This window comes from Arvicola amphibius, chromosome 8 (genome assembly GCF_903992535.2).
Source record: "Arvicola amphibius chromosome 8, mArvAmp1.2, whole genome shotgun sequence".
In the NCBI taxonomy this organism is placed as follows: Eukaryota; Metazoa; Chordata; class Mammalia; order Rodentia; family Cricetidae; genus Arvicola; species Arvicola amphibius.
Genome location: NC_052054.1, coordinates 5,379,514 through 5,395,018, shown reverse-complemented (window position 1 = coordinate 5,395,018; position 15,505 = coordinate 5,379,514). Strand labels below are relative to the sequence as shown.

The 15,505-nt window shown below is 40.1% G+C and overlaps 1 protein-coding gene across 1 annotated transcript; it reads left to right on the top strand.

The window, feature by feature from the left end:
• The first annotated feature begins 1,940 nt into the window (after nt 1-1,940).
• LOC119821229 (polyadenylate-binding protein 1-like) lies at nt 1,941-3,881 on the top strand. Its single transcript, XM_038340143.1, has one exon. It carries the CDS (start codon nt 1,941-1,943, stop codon nt 3,879-3,881), a length of 1,941 nt encoding a protein of 646 aa, XP_038196071.1.
• The last annotated feature ends 11,624 nt before the right edge of the window (nt 3,882-15,505 follow it).

The following is a 15,505-nucleotide window of genomic DNA, read 5'->3' as shown; positions in this document are numbered from 1 at the left end:
ACTAATTAGTTGCATCCGGAATAAAGTATCTGCCAACAGAGAGCCAATTCATAGCTCTCTAAATTATGAGTTTTTTAATTAGACTGAAGTATGAAGTTTGAGCCGATGGTATATTATATTTTTGATGACACTAATGTGAAACAATTAAATAGGAGACCACTTCTTTTTGTATTTTAAAAAGCCGACATAAGTAAAGCAGGCAAACTGAACGATATCACTGAGCTCCAAGTGTTTTTCCCCTCAAAATTTATGTACTGAAATCTACTCACCGAGGTTTTGACCTTTGGGCAAATACTGTCCTCCTCAACAGCCTCCAGTTTACTTCTCCTTTCCACCATTTGATTTTGTAGTGGGGTATCACCTATGTTCAAGAGACCTCCCCACACTAAACACACTCTACTAACTTCTTGATCTTGGACGCCCAAGTGCTGTTTTTTGCTCAATGATAATTTGTTATATAGCATACTGCACTGACCTGGATGGGGACTTTCAGCTTGATTATTTCTTTTTAAAAATAATTTATGTTTTAATTTTTTAAAATTGATTTTATTGAGCTATACATTTTTCTCTGCTCCTCTTTCTTCCTCTCCCCTCCCATGGTCCCCATGCTTCCAATTTACTCAGAAGAGTAAACTGTCTTTTTCTACTTCCCATGTAGATAGATCCATGTATATCTCTCTTAGGATCCTCACTGTTGTCTGGTATTGACATAAAAACAGGCAGGAGGACCAATGGAACCGAATTGAAGACCCAGATATTAATCCACACACCTACAAACACCTGATCTTTGAAAGAAGCAAAAATTATAAAATGAAAAAAAGAAAGCATAATTAACAAATGGTGCTGGCATAACTGGATATCAACATGTAGAAGAATAAAAATAGATCCATATCTATCACCATGCACAAAACTCAAGTCCAAATGGAACAAAGACATCAATATAAAGCCAACCACACTGAACCTCACAGAAGAGAAAGTGGGAAGTACACTGGAACGCATTGGTACAGGAGACCACTTCCTAAATATAACCCCAGGAGCACAGACACTGAGAGCAACAATTAATAAATGGGACCTCCTGAAATTGAAAAGCTTCTGTAAAGCAAAGGACACAGTCAACAAGATAAAATGGCAGCCTACAGATGGAAAAAGATCTTCACTAACCCTACATCAGACAGAGGACTGATTTCTAAAATATACAAAGAACTTAAGAAATTAGTCATCAAAAGGACAAATAGTCCAATAAAAATGATTTATTATTATTAATAATCATTATTATTACTATTTTGTATCAATTTTCTCTCTGTCCTCTCCTCCCAGTCCCTTTCCCACCTTCCCTCTGCTCCTCCATCCACTCAGTTTGGTTAATTCCTAAGCTCTCAAAAACATGTGTATTGAAAGTTTTCTTTTGCAATATGAATAGAAAACCACCTTAAAGGGAATTTTTCTCCCCCCCCCCCCGTGTGTGTGTGTTTGCATGTTTGTGTGTGTAGGTATTTGTCTCCTATCAACATTCTAGACTGAGCTAGAATACATGGAGGCTTTAGCTCCCTTGAAAGCATTCTTATCACCCCCTGAAGTCAGTGCAGAACACTCAAAGCATACACTTTAAACTCAAACATTTTATCATCCCCTCCCACCATTTAAAAAAGGAAAAGAAAAAGAAATCTTTAAATTAATGTTTTCTTCACCAAATACTTTGATTTCCTAAAGGCCGACCAGCCAGAACCAGACAGGCATCAGCATCCCAGTATCCGGAACCCAGCTATGGAGGCCGGTTTCCAGCCGACCCCGAGGTCTTTAGGCACCACAGCCTCGCTCCCCACCGGAAGCAAGCCGCCCGTGCTGCGGGACCGCCGAGTTCTAGGCCGTTGAGGGGCTTTCCATTCCGGTTGCCTTCTGTTCCTGCGCTGGTCCCTCTCCCTGCCCAGCCCTGTGTAGACATGAACCCCAGCGACCCCAGCTACTCCGTGGCTTCCCTCTATGTGGGGGACCTGCACCCCGATGTGACCGAGGCGATGCTCTATGAGAAGTTCAGCCCCGCCGGGCCCATCCTCTCCATCCGGGTCTACAGGGACAGGACCACCCGCCGCTCGCTGGGCTATGCCTCCGTCAACTTCCAGCAGCTGGAGGACGCCGAGCGGGCCCTGGACACCATGAACTTCGATGTGATAAAGGGCAAGCCGGTCCGCATCATGTGGTCTCAGCGGGACCCGTCGCTACGCAGAAGTGGGGTAGGCAACATATTCGTCAAAAACCTGGACAGATCCATCGACAGCAAAACGCTGTATGACACGTTTTCTGCCTTCGGTAACATCCTTTCGTGTAAGGTGGTGTGCGACGAGAACGGCTCCAAGGGTTATGGATTTGTGCACTTCGAGACCCAGGAAGAAGCCGAACGAGCAATTGAGAAGATGAACGGGATGTTTCTAAATGATCGCAAAGTGTTTGTTGGGCGCTTTAAGTCCCGTAGAGACAGGCAGGCTGAACTTGGAGCCAGGGCTAAAGAGTTTACCAATGTTTATATCAAGAACTTGGGAGAAGACATGGATGATGAGAGACTCCAGGGTCTCTTTGGCAGATTTGGTCCTGCTTTAAGTGTTAAAGTCATGACCGACGAAAGTGGAAAATCCAAAGGATTCGGATTCGTAAGCTTTGAAAGACATGAAGATGCCCGGAAGGCTGTGGATGAGATGAACGGAAAAGAGCTCAATGGAAAACAGATTTATGTTGGTCGAGCTCAGAAAAAAGTGGAACGGCAAACTGAACTGAAGCACAAATTTGGGCAGATGAGGCAAGAGAAGCACAAAATCGAACAGGTACCCCAAGACAGAAGCATCAGATGCCAAGGGGTTAACCTTTATGTGAAAAACCTCGACGATGGTATCGATGACGAGCGACTCCGGAAGGAGTTTTCTCCATTCGGTACTATCACTAGCGCGAAGGTTACCATGGAGGGGGGTCGCAGCAAAGGGTTTGGGTTTGTATGTTTCTCCTCTCCGGAAGAAGCCACTAACGCAGTTACAGAAATGAATGGCAGAATTGTGGCCACTAAACCACTCTATGTAGCTTTAGCTCAACGCAAAGAGGAGCGCCAGGCTCACCTCAGTAGCCAGTATATGCAGAGAATGGCAGGTACCAGTGCTGTGTCCAGCCCAGTCGTCAACCCTTTCCAGTCAGCACAGGCTTCTTCAGGCTACTTCATGGCAGCTACACCACAGACTCAGAAACGTGGAGCCCACTGTGCTCCTAACCAATCTTCTAAGCAGGAACCAGGTCCCTGTGGGAGTGCTCAGGGTGCCAGAGCTCATCCGTTCCAAAGTGTGTCTAGTGTCATCCACCCATCTACTATTCAGTCATTTAATACTTCAGGACCAACCTCCTCCCAGGCTGTATGGAGTATGTCAACACATCGTGCTGCCAATACATCCACACAGTTGATGGGACCACATCCTGCCGTTGCTTCTGCTGCAGCTGCTCCTGCTGCCCGCCCAGTTCCTCAGTATAAATATACTGCTGGAGTCCGGAATCCCCCTCAGAATCTTAGTACACAGCCGCAAGTCAACATGCAGCGGTCTGCTATTCCTGTCCAAGGTAAGGCATCGCTGACTGCCTCCATGCTGGCAGCTGCCTCTCCTCAAGCACAGAAACAAATGTTAGGGGAATGGCTGTTTTCTCTTATTCAAGCCATGCACCCTGCTCTGGCTGGTAAAATCACTGGCATGCTGTTGGAGATCGATAATGTAGAACTGCGCCACATGCTTGAGTCTCCAGAGTGTCTCCACACCAAAGTTGATGAAGCCATTGCTGTTCTGCAAGCCCACCAAGCTAAAGAAACTTCCCAGCAAGCAGTCAGCAGTGTCTCTGGTGTTCCAACTGCTTAAAGTTGAGCAGAAGGAAGAATAAAACTCCTGCTTCACTGAAGAAAATTATCTAGACATCCAAGAACTATGGGGTAAAAAAAGAAGTAAAATAAAAACTAAACATAAAGGAAATTAGAATCTTCTGTGCCAAGTCAGTGCCTGGTCTGGTGAGCAAAGCAGCCCCAAGATCATTTGGTTTAAGAAAACAGATAACAGAAACAGTGAAATTTAAAAACAAATTAACGTTTTATAGATTTTGGAGAAGTGATTTTTTTTTTTTTTGCAAAGTGACAAGATTCAAAACGACTCTTGAGTTGTAATTTGAATAGCTCCAGATGTCAGTTCTGAGATAGAATTTATAACCGAGTAAGGCAATGTGATTGGGTCTTAATGTTCTTGCTTTACTTGAGGCGTCACTGTTGGCTGATAACACCTCTGAGATGCCCAGCAGGCCTGTGGCTGATAACACCTCTGAGATGCCCAGCAGGCCTGTGGCCAACTGTATTTCTGTTCACTTGTTCCCATATAGAGAACACATGCTGTCTGTAATTCATGATCCCATCTATTAGTGGTACCAAACACCACATTCAGCTTAGAAACTTGTGTCTGTGGCATGAACTACAGACAATGAATTGTCATTTTACAGCCGTAAAAGTCACATTCGTCACCTGGACTTCGCTGATGCGCTTTCCTACTGTCGAATGGACTAACATCTGCATATGCACCTTCTACTGACCTGACTAACATTCAGATTGCATTTATTGTGTGCTGGCATCTCACTGCTGCTCTGGGGATTTGGAAGACTCAAGTCCTGGTTTCTTGGAGCTGTGCTTTGGTGGACTAGATGAGAAGGTTTAAAAACAAAAGTATCAGGTCATTAAAAACTATGCGGTACAAAAAACAGAGGAAGAAAGAGGGAAGAAGGGAGACAGGAGATATGGAGAGAGAAGGGACCGTTTGGAGGGGATAGGGTTAATGTGATTTTTTTTTTTTCAGGCCCCAGAAAACCCCAACAGGAGATTTCAGGATGAGCGACTTGCCCTTTGAAGCAGATGTGAACTAGCTAGTGCTTTCTGGGAAGGGAAGTGTTAGGGTGAGTGGCTTCCTCCACACCAGGAAGGGGGATGGCTTCCTCCACATTAGGAAGGGGATGGCTTCCTCCACATTAGGAAGGGGATGGCTTCCTCCACACCAGGAAGGGGGATGGCTTCCTCCATATCAGGAAGGGGGATGGCTTCCTCCACATCAGGAAGGGGGATGGCTTCCTCTACACCAGGAAGGGGGATGGCTTCCTCCACATCAGGAAGGGGATGGTTTCCTCTACACCAGGAAGGAGGATGGCTTCCTCCACACAAGAAGGGAGGATTTAAGAAGAAAAGCAATACAGCAAAGAGTTTGGTTTTCATGACTACCAGTCTACACAATAAAGCTGTTTTTCACAAATACTAATGTATTTTTTTAAAATTTAAGTTATTTTTATAGCCAAATTATTTTTGTGTCCCCTAACAGTAATTCTGTATCACCCAAAAAACTCTAATGTCTTTCTCAGTATCTTTTCCTTACAATGGATTGCAGCATAAGTCAACTCTAATAACAAAGTTTTATACAAAACCTAATAGCAAACATCTAAGTAAATGATTTCAAAATTATCAGCTTTTTGGTAATATACAATTAAAATACATTGCTCTCATTTTGGGGTGTTAATAGCCATTGGTTAACATAATTACCATTAAATTTAAGCCTAATAACTTGTACAGTATCAAGATTATCAGGGTTGTAAGAGAACATGGAAGCAGTGAAATAGACAGGCACATTAAACACTGAGTTCACACAAAGAAAAATGAAAAGATGCTTGATTTCATTAGGATGTGGAAATGGCATGATACCTCGTGTTTGTAGGAACTAAGTTCCCAGTGATAGCAGGTGTCACTGAGTATTATCCAAGGAACTCTCTTGCATATCCATGTCACCCCGTTGGTAGGAATCTGGGTATGAGCCTAGGGAGACATGAACCTGGATTCCCAGGATGGCACATTAAAAAGAGTCAAGCTATGCCCATGCTATGGAGCATGGCAGTGGTGTCAAGTGCTGGAGCCGTCCTGTCCATTTCAAAGGACTCCCACGAGCAGAGATGAAGTTAGCCACAGTTAGAGAAAAATACCTGGGACATGATGCAAACTAGGGGGACTTTACGATAAACAGAAGTGTGCAGTGCATAAAACAATACACATGTCAAGCGGAGAGGCAGCTGCAGCCCTGCCATGTTGGCACAGGAAAGACTCTTTCCTACCTGAGTATCACCCTCTGGTCATCTGAGCTCTGTCCATGTCCCCTTTGCTGTGTGTTCACAGAGGCCTCTGTGCCTGCCTAGCTCCACCGATAGTGAAAAGGGTTCCATTAGTTTTCGCAAATAATGGCAACTTTGGAAGAGATTCATAATAACCTCCATTACACGGTAAGTTTCAGAAGTTAAAGTATTTCCTATGTCATATGCTTTCATCAGCTATGATTCCTGCAGGCTTAGGATGTCCCTGTGGATAAGTCATTTCACAAAGAACATAACATCTGTATCTATCTAGTTATTTTTTCATTTTCGAAAATTGTGAAATTTTTATTTTCTCCAAAAGTTAGAGGGGAGAAAAGCTGTTTGGTATTCCTTTAATGCTCATTGCAGAAAATCTAACTCTTGCCAAGAGTAAAGTTCTGGAGAGTCAGCGAGTTGTTTCAGCCTGTATAAGACTGGAGTCCTCCTCCTCCTCTTCAGAATAGGCTTTCTTCACCATCTAATGCCCACTTCAGTATGTTTTGTGGTTGCTACAATTAATTGCTTTTCTTTGTAACTTCAGGGTTTTGACCTTAAAAAGGTTTTTTTTTTTTTAATTTTTTTTGATTGAAGACCAGTACTCAAATTCATTAAAATATTTCGTCCATGAACTAAAATCTTTAATTTTCAAGTAAAGATATCAGTCCTTCATGTTGGCTTTATTCCATTGTTTCACATCCAAATATAATAGAAATCTAAGCCATTGCAGAGTTTTGGGTGGAGCCCCTCAAGTCCCCTTGCCCTGTGTCTCCTTCATTGTCATGTTCTATTAGATGCAAATGTTTACGGTAAGATTGACTTGATGTGTAAAATCCTTGCCTTATAAGCCTGGTAACCTGAATTCCCCTGAACACATGGAAAAGTGGAAGGAGACATCCACCTCAGAAGACAAACTTTGGAAATAGATATCACACATGCAAACACACACATACGTATGCATGCATGCACATAAACAACCACACATGCTCTCACACACACCCACCACACACACACACACACCACACACACACACCACACACATACATATGCACACACGCACACATACTACACACACACACCACACACATAGATACCACACACACATATGCACACACACACCACATATATATTTCCAGTTATGCTCAAGTCCTTGTTTCTATTGACCCTGCTTTAACTCTCTACTGTCTTAAAGTCTCATTCCATTCCCCTCTATGAATCCTCCTGAGCACAGAAAGGACAGCACCAAGCCCCACAGGATCTCATACAGAGATCCTGTGTGCTTAGTGGCTGTCTAGAGTTGCTTTCCATGTTGAATACATGTTTCAGTACAAGACAGAGTGACAGGGACCATCACAATGCATTCACAGGACTCCTGGAGACCTTTGTGCCTGGTTAAAGAACATGTATGATGTAATATACACAGTCATCATATTTAGAAAAATGCTAAGCTCATTTTAGTGAGTCAAAAATCACCGAGGAAGGGGCTCAGTTCCGAACCTTTGGAAGGCCTGAAGAAAAGAGTCTGTCCCTGGTATTCAGCTACATCAGGGATCAAATATTTTAACTTACGATTTTAATAATCAAATCACCAGCTTATATCTAAGCATGTAGTCTTTGAAACCCAGTAAGAAACATTTTTTTCCTCCACAGGCTGTAGATATCACTCATGGAATGCAAGAACCCAAGAACCACAGGACATTTGTATTTTCCCTTCTTCTTTGTCCTCCTTCTTGATAAAACAGGCCTCACAATAATATGGCAAAGTCCTTGTGCCAGCCCTTTATGCTTCTAAGTGAGTATTTGAATACAATAGTGTATGAGAGAAATGCTTCACACACCATGGTGTGCCCCTCCCACACACACACAACACCACGATTTCTACTACAGTGATAGAGGTGGTTGAATATTATGTCTTGGATTGAGCCATCTGTGGTGGGTGGGAGCAGCTGAACTGATTGTGTAAGCTGATGTTTAAAGAATAGTTCTAACATGTTTATTATTACCAAAATAATAGTAAGAAACAAGTGTGGGTCTCCTTGTTGGAGACAGTTGGACGCTTTCTCATGCACCCTTTAAAAACTGTAAAAATAGCTCCAGGAAATGAGAAAGACAAATTTAGTTTAGTATGTGAAAAAGAAGCCTCTCAGTTTGTAGTACAGCTCTCAGCCTTCACCGGAGAAGCCTCTGCTCGCACTAGGCCACAATCAGCGTGGAAACAATTGTCAATGTGTGGAGCATCAGTAACTGAGAGGACGTAGATCTCATTGGGACACCTGCATCCCGCCACCACCTCCAGAGCCCAGGAAACATCACAGAAAAGGAGATGGAAAACCTGTGAGAGAAAGGGTTTGAGGATGAGACTGGAGATTTTGGGGAGTCCCCACCCCCAGAGTCAGCATGTGCTACTGGAGAAGTTGAGAGTCTCTTACTGGATCTTGGTCTTTTAATGAAAGAGTTTATGAATGAACTCAAGCAAAAACTTAAGGACCCTTTTATTAGAGTTTAAAAAGAAAACCTCAGCAGCTTCCCAGAGGAAGAAGAGAGAGAACAGGAAGAGAGGAAGCCATGCTATCTGCTGTAAACTGGCACGGAGGTCAAACAAGGGCTGGACAAAGAGCCACACAGGAGGGAGATGGACTGGAGACAAAGGGGGAAAGGGCCTGATGTTTTAGGGAAATGGGACTTAGCAAATGAATAGCAGAAAGGTAAAGTTACCTGTGTGAGTATTTCAGAAAAGTGGGCAGATTTGCAAAGTTGCCTGGCGGCGACTGTAAACCACTGTGCTGGGAATTCAGGGAAGGAAATGTACATTATCACAATTGTCAAGTATTCCTCCTTCCTCTTTAGTATGACAGATGGTTGACTTGACTTCTTGAGAGGTGGTCCCTTGTTGAGGGGATTGACCTGCACAGCTAAGGGAGGAGACCAGAGAACCCTGGGTCTCCATGTAGAGGTAAATTCCATCCTTTCTTATAACAGAGAAGACTGCTCCTATACAGAACAGCTTTGACCACACATGCATGATTTCATTGCTGCTGTGGTAACCTGTAGGTAGGTGGGGAAAATGGGATTAATGCTTGGAGGAAGAAGGCAGAGTGGAGAAGGTGCCATGGATCCACCACCAGAGATAGATGTGCTTAAATTTTTCTGGTAGGCCACAACCTCGTGATGATATACAGATATATAGAAATGGGTTAAATTAAGATGTAAGAGTTAGCCAATAAGAAGCTAGAGTTAATGAGCCAAGCCCTTATTTAATTAATACAGTTCCTGTGTGATTATTTTGGGGGTCTGGGCAGCCAGGAAACAAACAAGCGGCCAAGCATCATGCTGCTACATTGATTCATTTGGACTTGAGTTTTGTGCATGGTGACAGATATGGATCTATTTTCATTCTTCTACATGTTGATATTGTTATGCCAACACCATTTGTTAAATATGCTTTCTTTTTAGCATTTGATATTTTTTGCTTCTTTATTAAATTTAGGTGTTCAAAGTGTGTGGATTAATAGCCGGCTCTTTGATTTGGTTCCATTGGTTCTCCTGTCTGTTTTTATGCCAATACCAGGCTGTTTTCAGTACTGTAGCTCTGTAGTAGAGCCTGAAGTCATGGATTGTGATGTCTCTAAAAGTTCTTTTATTGTGCATGATTGTTTTGGCTATCTGGTGTTTTTTTTTCCATAAGAAGTTGAGTTCAATACCATTCTTTTAAGGTCTGTAAAAAATTTTTCTGGGATTTTACCTGGCATTGCATTGAATCTGTAGCTTGCTTTTGGTATGATTATCATTTTTACTATGTTAATTCTACCTACCCAAGAGCATGGGAGATCGTTCCACATTCTGGTGTCTTCTTCAATGTCTTTCTTTAAAGATTTAAAGTTCTTGTTTTACAAGTCTTCCACTTGTTTGGTTAGAGTTACTCTGAGATATTTTATGCTATTTGTGGCTTATTGTAAAGGGTGATGTTTCTCTGATTTCATTCTCTGCCCATTTATCACCTGTGTAAAAGAGGGTTACTGATCTTTTTGAGTTAATCTTTTATCCTGATGCATTACTGAAAGTATTTATGAGTTGTAGAAGTTTCTTGGTAGAATTTTTTGGGTTGCTTATGTAAACTATCATATCACCAGCAAATAATGAGAGTTTGACTTCTTCTTTTCCAATTTGTATCCCCTTGATCTCCTTTTGTTGTCTTATTGCTCTAGCTAGGACCTCAAGAACTATATTGAATAGATATGGAGAGTGAAAATTTTTGTCTTATTCCTTATTTCAGAGGGATAACTTTGAGTTTATCTTCATTTAGTTTGATGTTGGCTGTTGGCTTGCTGTATATTGTCTTTATTATATTTAGGTATGTTCTTTGTATCACTGCTCCCTTCGATGTTGGAAGGAAGCTGCTATGCTAGTTAGTTCCCTGCTGCTCATCCCTAAAATAATCACAGAGAAACTATATTATTTAAATCACTGTTTGGTCCATTAGCTCTAGCTTCTTATTGGCTAACTCTTATATCTTAATTTAACCCATATCCCTTTATCTGTGTATCTCCACATGGCAGTGGCTTACTGGGTAAAGTTCAAGCATCTGTCTCCAGCAAGGCTACATAGCTTCTCTCTGACTCTGCCTCCTTTCTCCCAGCAATAAGTTTAGTTTTCTCCACCTAGTTCTGTTCCCTTATAGCTCTGCTATATGCCCAAAGCAGTTCCTTTATTAACCAATAATAATTATAACATACAGAGGGGAATCCCACATCACCTCCCCTTTTCTGTTTAAATAAAAGGAAGGTTTTTAACTTTAACATAGTAAAATTATATATAAAAATAGGTATCAAGTAAGAATTACAGTTATAATATTTGTATCTACATTATCTTATATCATAACTAAGGAAAACTATAACTATAAATTTTTTAACTCCATCAAAGACTCCAGAAGTATATATTACCTAAGTAAACAGGAAGTGTATTATGAAAAACTTCCAAAACACTAGAATTGACAGAGATATCTTTCTGCCTGTCACCCAAAGTTCTTCTGTACCATTGTAGCAACCATCTTAAGCCTACAGGACCATAGTATCCAACAGAGCAGACTTATCTACAAAGAAGGAAATTTCAAAGACAGACCCATCTATATTGTTAGCTTTCAGTCACTTTCTTCTGTATCCTTCAGAATGTCTAGCAGAGTATTTCATGATTATCTCACCTTTAGGCAAGTTTCGCAGCCATTTCTCTGTGGGTTCTGCATGTCCAGTTCATCAAACATTCTAGGAAAGAGCAGTTTCCTGCTGAAATGGCTAGAAAACTCCATATGGAGCCTCTTCGGTGCTCATATTCCTCTTGAAGTAATTGATGCTGCCAGGAGCATATGTGTTTCATTGTCATGAAAGTTCTAAGTTCTTTCACATTATTAATGTCATATTCTGTTGTCTTTGAAAGGTTTGAAGAATGCCTATCCACCTGAAATATATCTCTGTACATCTAGAAAATCTAGCTAACTTGACTACAAGCTTGACTATTATAGATGACTATTTACCTATATTTCTTAATTGTACATTGCATTTCAAAATAAGCCGAACAAACACAATACCTTAATCAAGACCAGAAATACATATACACAGTATAGCAAAATTGACCTTAACTTTGTAACAATAAACTAAGATCCATACCAATGCAAATCTCTATACCATATCCCCCTTTAAATGTAAACAAACGTTTATAGACAATATTTGGGAATATGGGCATAGTTCTCCTCTATACTGCTTCCTGCTGTATATTGGGCAAAGTATTTTGGGGGGTATATTCACAGCAAACTTTCAGGGGGTCATGGTCTATCAAACCATATTGGTCTGGAAGCAATCCATAGGTTCTCATCCTCTGTGGAATCAAAAGAAGAACCTCTTTTCCAAAGCAACATATCCATAGACTCAAACTTTTAAGTCAAGAAACCTTTAAAACATATAAGTTGGTTTAACTTAGCAGCCCATATAATGACATATCTCTGTACTTAGCTTCTTTACAGTCAAAAAATTCAAAGAAAACAAAATAATATACATAATCTAGACTCTCTGTAAATATAGAGGGGAATCCCACATCACTCCAAGATCTTTATCATGAAGATGAAAGCTGTATTTTGTCGAAGACTTTTTCAACATCTAATGAGATGATCATGTGGTTTTTATTTTTCAGTTTGTTTATATGGAAGATTACAATGATAGATTTTTGTATGTTGAACCATCCCTATATCTCTGGGATGAGGATGACTTTCTCATGGTAGATGATAGTTGATGTGTTCTTGGATTTGATTTGCCAATATTTTATTGAGTATTTTTGCATCAGTTTTCATGAGTGAGATTGGTCTGTAATTCTCTTTATTAGTAATGTCTTTATGTGATTTGGGTATCAGAGTAATTGTAGCCTCATAAAAAGAGTATGGCAATGTTCCTTCTGTTTCTATTGTGTGGAACAATTTGAAGAGTATTAGTTCTTCTTTGAAAATCTTGTAGAATTCTGAGTTGAAAATATCTGGTCTTGGGCCTTTTTGGGGGGAGTTGGGAGAATTTTGATGACTGCTTTTGTTAATTTAGCAGTTATAGGTCTATTTAGTTTGCTTATCTGGTCTTGATTTAATTTTGGGAAGTGATATTTATCCAGCAAGTTGTTCATTTCCTTTAAGTTTTCCAATTTTGTGAAGTACAGGTTTTTGAAATATGACATGATGATTCTCTGAATTTCCTTTATGTCTGTTGTTGTATCCCCCTTTTCATTTTTGATTTTGTTAATTTGCATAGTCTCTCTCTTTGCCTTTTGGTTAGTTTGGCTAGAGTCTGTCTATTTTGTTGATTTTTCTCAAAAAACTCTTTGTCTCATTGATTCTTTGTATTGTTTTCTTTGTTTCTATTTTGTTGCAGTTCTCTTGGGTGAGTTTGTTTCTTTTTGTTCTAAAGTTTTCAAATGTTCTTTTAATTCACTAGTGTGGGATATTTTTACAGCTTCTTTATGTAGGCATTTAGTGCTGAGAACTTTCCGCTCAACACTGCTTTCATTGTGTCCCACAAATTGGGTATTTTATGTGGTCATTTTCATTGAAATTTAGGAAATCTTTAATTTCTCCCCTTATTTCTTTTTTGACCTATTGATGATTCAGGTGAGCATTGTTTAATTTACATGTGTTTGTGGGCTTTCTGGAATTAGAGTTGCTGTTGAATTCTAGTTTTAAATCACAGTGATCTGATAAGATACATGGGGTTATTCCAACTTTTTGTATCTGTTGAGGTTTGTTTTGTTACTGAATATGTGGTCAGTTTTTGAGAAGGTTCCATGAGGTACAGAGAAGAAGGTATATTCTTTTGTGTTTGGATGGAATATTCTATAGATGTCTGTTAAGTCCATTTGAGTCATAACATCTGTTACTTCCCTTATTTCTCTGTTAATTTTTTGTCTGACTGACCTGTCCACTGATGAGAATAGAGTGTTGAAGTCTCCCACTATTAGTGTGTGGGTTTAATGTAAGATTTATGCTTTAGAAGTGTTTCTTTTACATACGAGGGTGCCCTTGAATTTAGGGTATAGATGTTCAGTATTGAGATTTCCTTTAGATGGATTTTTCTTGTGCCTAATATGAAATGTCCTTCTTTGTCTCTTTTGATTTATTTTATTTTGAAGTCTATTTTGTTAGATATTAGGATAGCTATACCAGCTTGTTTCTGAGGTCCATTTGATTGGAAATTTTTTCCCTACCCTTTACTCTGAGGCAATGTCTGTCTTTGAGGTTGAGGTGTGTTTTCTGTATGCAGCAGAACGATGGGTTCTGTTTTCATATCTAATCTGTTAGCCTGTGCCTTTTTATTGGTGAGTTGTGCCCATTATTTTAAGGGATATTAATGACAAGTTATTGCTAGTTCATGTTATTTTGGTTTTCATTTTTGGTGATGTTAATTTGTGTGTTTTTCCCTTCTTTAGGATTTGCTTCTGTGAGATTATCAATTGTCTGTGTTTTTGTGGGTGTAGCCAACTTCCTTGGGTTGGAGTTTTCCTTCTAGTACTTTATGTAAGGCTGGGTTTGTGGCTAGGGATTGGTTAAATCTGGTTCTGTCATGGAATATCTTGTTTTGTCCATCTATGGTGATTGAAAGTTTTGCTGGGTATAGTAGTCTGGGCTGGCATCCATGGTCTCTTAATGTCTGTATAACACTTGACCAGGACCTTCTGGCTTTTATTGCTTCCATTGAGAAGTCAGGTGTAATTCTGATAGGTCTGCCTTTATATGTCACTTGGCCTTTTCCCTTTGTGGCTCTTAATATTCTTTCTTTATTCTGTATGTTTAGTGTTTTGATTATTATGTGGCAAGGGGACTTTTTTGATACAGTCTATTTGGTGTTCTGAAAGCTTCTTGTATCTTCATAGGCATATCTTTCTTTAGGTTGGGAAAGTTTTTTCTATGATTTCATTAAATATATTTTCTGTGCCTTTAAGTTGAACTTCTTCTCCTATTATTATTCTTAGTTTTGGTCTTTTCATGATGTCCCATAGTTCTTGGATATTTTGTGTTAAGCATTTGTTTGATTTAATGTTTTCTTTGACTGATTAATCTGTTTCCTCTATTATTCATTCAGTGCTTGAGGTTCTCTCTTTTATCTTTTGTATTCTGTTTATGCTTGCATTTGTGGTTTCTGATCATTTTCTAATGATTATGTTTCTATAATTCCCTAGGCTTGTGTTTTCTTTAATGTCTCTTTTTCAGTTTTCAAGTCTTGAATAGTTTTTTAAATATGTTTCATTGCATTTTCTTGTTTTTGTCCTAAGGGATTTGTTGATGTCTTCCAAATTTTTGTTTGCCTTTTCCTCCATTTCTTTGAGGGATTTTTTCATTTCCTCTTTAAGGGCCTCAAGCATTCTCCTGAAGTTATTTTTAGGTCATTTTCTTCTGCTTCATCTATATTTGGTTGTTCAATTCTTGCTGTTGTAGGGTCACTCGATTTTATTGGTGTCATATTTCTCTTTGTGGTGTTGCATGCGTTCTTACCTTGTCTACCCATCTTTTCCTCTAGTTGGTGAAGTTGGGACTGTCTGTGACTCTGGTGATCAATCTTCCTGGTGCCTGTTGATCCAAGTCTTAGATAGTTGCTCCTCATGGTTCAGTCATTGCCATGATTCCAGTCACCTCATTGATAACTCCGTGTTCCTGGAGGTTGCTCAGCACTCCCAGGTTTGCTCCACTACCATGATGTTTGCTGTCTCAGGCCTTCTCTGGCCTAGGTTGCCAGCTCAGAACTGTTTCTATAAATGTCCGTGGTCTGCATCTGTTTCTGTAGATGTCACTGGCTTGAGCTTGGTCCTGGCTCAGACCTAC

Coding starts and splice junctions, on each gene's coding strand:
- LOC119821229 (XM_038340143.1), top strand. CDS start 1,941: ATGAACCCCAGCGACCCCAGCTACTCCGTGGCTTCCCTCTATGTGGGG.